The sequence below is a fragment of the Microplitis demolitor genome, chromosome 10 (genome assembly GCF_026212275.2).
Source record: "Microplitis demolitor isolate Queensland-Clemson2020A chromosome 10, iyMicDemo2.1a, whole genome shotgun sequence".
Classification (NCBI taxonomy): Eukaryota; Metazoa; Arthropoda; class Insecta; order Hymenoptera; family Braconidae; genus Microplitis; species Microplitis demolitor.
This window is the reverse complement of record NC_068554.1, coordinates 11,020,098-11,023,120: the sequence shown is the minus strand read 5'-3', so window position 1 is coordinate 11,023,120 and position 3,023 is coordinate 11,020,098. Positions and strand designations below refer to the sequence as shown.

General features: G+C 30.2%; 1 protein-coding gene across 1 annotated transcript; it reads right to left on the bottom strand.

Annotated features, from left to right (window-relative positions):
- Positions 1-425: 425 nt before the first annotated feature.
- On the bottom strand, positions 426-2,470 carry LOC128668842 (uncharacterized). Its single transcript, XM_053742645.1, has 2 exons — positions 575-2,470; positions 426-482 (listed from the first exon to the last, which is right to left on the bottom strand). Exon 1 carries the CDS (start codon positions 2,468-2,470, stop codon positions 626-628), a length of 1,845 nt encoding a protein of 614 aa, XP_053598620.1. The 3' UTR covers positions 426-482; positions 575-625.
- Between the last annotated feature and the right edge of the window lie 553 nt (positions 2,471-3,023).

Here is a 3,023-nt window from a genome sequence, read left to right as displayed (position 1 = left end):
ATTAGTATAGGCAATATATACAAATACAATAATTAAAATCATTTGTTAAAAAATTATTATCAATGTGGCTTTCAAATAATTATCTTTATGTAAGTTTAACAAAAGAACATTTTCTTACAGAAAGCTAAATTTCGCAATATATATATGTATATATCAGAGTGGTGTGTCAAAAAACAACGTTATTTTCTTTTCTCGAAATTTACTGTCACTCGACTGCGATCTCCAATCACTTTTGAACAGACGGAATTATCAAAAAATGATAAGATACTTCATTTATAGCGGGTTAAATTTCCTACAAAAACAATTATTGTGCTTAAAAATCCGTTGATTAGTTGGTAAGCTAGAAAATTTAAAAAAAAATTTTTTTCTGTATTATTTCAATGGAAAATTGCAAAATGGATTGAAGCAAACCTTAATATCATTCAGAACTCGGATTGGTACCAAAATCTTCATTTTCTGATGTACTTTCAATTTTAAGATACCTACAAAAAACAAATTTTTTTTTTTAAACACCCTAATTAAATATATATTAATAATAATTATTATGGACATTAATTCCCAACATTTTACTAACCATTTATTTTTTTTTTATAGTTCATGAATTACCGACATATTTATATTTTTCTTAATCATTATAACATCCTCGCGGAATTTTAATAATGTAATATTGATTGTTTACTTCTGTTAACATGCATGGCTCCATTATCATCTCTGGCTTGCACACTTGTAGATTAACGTTAGGTGTACATTCTTCAATATTATGAACTGTAATCTGCTTTGTTGAGTGAAAATATTTCTTCCGTCCTATTAGTTCTTCATAAAATATATAAATTTGTTTGTCACTTTCATTTGTGTCAAAATAGCAAATTTCTTTTATTACACCCATCTTTCCATTTTTAAGTATTATCAAAGAATCGTTTATTTTTTGACATAAGCGGTAGTTACTCGAAGTATAACGATTATTGTTATAAATAAATTTGTTGAATGATCGACATTTTCCCGTAGTATTTACTAGTGCCCTTTCCATAATGTTTAATTCATATGCTTTGCCTCTGCCTATCAAAGTACATTCGTTTACTTTAAAAGTATTTTTCAACCGCCCAGTCAAGTTTCTTTCACAAAACGTTTTAAAACCATTGCTTTTAATTAATTTGCTTTCAAATGATGGCAGTGACTTCTGGAATATATACCTTCTAGCAACCTGAATAGGTAGATGGGTTGGACTCTTTTCCATTTTTAATGCAAAGTGGTTTTCGTTTTCAAAAGTAAAGGTGTTATGACATGATAATGGTCCTAGATTTGATACACTTTTTTCCATATGTAAAAGCAAATGAATGTTGTATGTCATAGCTCCTTTCCCAAAATATTCTTGATAAAATGTTACATATCTGATTAGCAAAAAACCAGCTATTCGTAACTCTTTTTTATCTATCTTTTCAGATAACAAAATATTCATTGCTTCTACTAGTAAAGCAAGATGATTTAAATATTTTTCAGGAAGGATTCCTTTTAAGCAAATTAAAGAATAAAAAAGTAGCCATGACCGCCACTCAGTTGCTTTCCACATTTCTTTCTCCGTTATGTGTCTTGGTGATCGAGTTATACATGTTGGGTGTTTGAAACTCATAAGTCTCTCATTTATAATTTGTAGCTGGTTTGGATTACCAATGTAGTATTCTTTGTCGAATGAGGATAATACAATTTCTGTATGCTGTTTTACTGTGCCCAATAAAATGGAATGCATATAATCCGGTGACATTCCATTAGCAATGTCAAAGTATTTTAAATTCATTAATGGTGAAGGCCCCCAAACACCCATAACATCTCTGCCAAATTCACTCTGACCTGCAAGATTCATATTCTCTTTTATTGATTCATCAGTTCGATCTTTGGGAATATTCGTAGATATGGTGTATTTTCTATATCCGTCAACAGATTCTGTAGGATGTTCACAGAAAGTACAACCATATGTACCATTATACTGCTTCATGTTTAACATTTTACATCTAGCCACCGAGTCAACAACAGCACACACTGGTACAAATTTACTAGTAATTATTCTGTCTCCTAATTTCCATTCAATACCTTTATCAGCTAATTCATTCGCTTGCATAACAAATGGTTTAAGAAAAAGTTGCATGTTTGGTTCCTTCTTACTAACCCATATGCTAGACATAATCATGTGTTTAGATTGAAGTTTAGGAGGTAATTCATTGATGATTGCGTATATTGGCCAAGTAGAGACTTTGCTTGATTTAGATGCTTGACAACCATCAGTGTTAAATGTATAAGAAAAATTAAAACTGTCGGATAAAGGATTATTTTCTGTAGATAATTTTTTATAGATTTTTCCATCGGTAATATTCTCGATGGTATTTTTATTCGAACTTTTTCCAGCATTTTCAAAACGTTTTATTAATATTTGTTGCACTTCTAAATCTTGAAATATTGTCTTCAATTGTGCTGCCATGTCAAGCGTTATAAAAAAGGAAATATTGGGGGGTTGATCCATATTACCGCAATTTTCACATATTATCCCTTTAATATTTGAGTTATTTCGGGCACCAACTACTCCTATCATTTTACTCGGTGATCACTCGGTTTTCTACATATATATGTGACGTATTTGTTTTCGTGTCCCGTCCTTTCATAAGTTAATTGACGTTTAGCATTTATCTACGTACATACTTGATAAACTTATAGAAGGACTGCAGAAATAATCTCTTTACGACAACCAAAAAACTGCATTAGTTGAATTACAGTGGGGGTAGTATTACGAGACGAGAAAAAACAAATAGAGGGGAAGTAATTTATAACTGAGTAACTTATAACGAAGTTGTACTGTGTACATATTTATTAGAGTGTGTTGAAAAATATTTTTTTTTGACACCACCAGAAACCGATAGTATATGACAAAATAAAATTTTGTCAGAAAATCAGCTCTTACATTCAAGTTTTACCTGTAGCTCATCGCGATTTTTTATTTCCCATTAAAATAACATTATGGGAAAAAAAATTTTTTT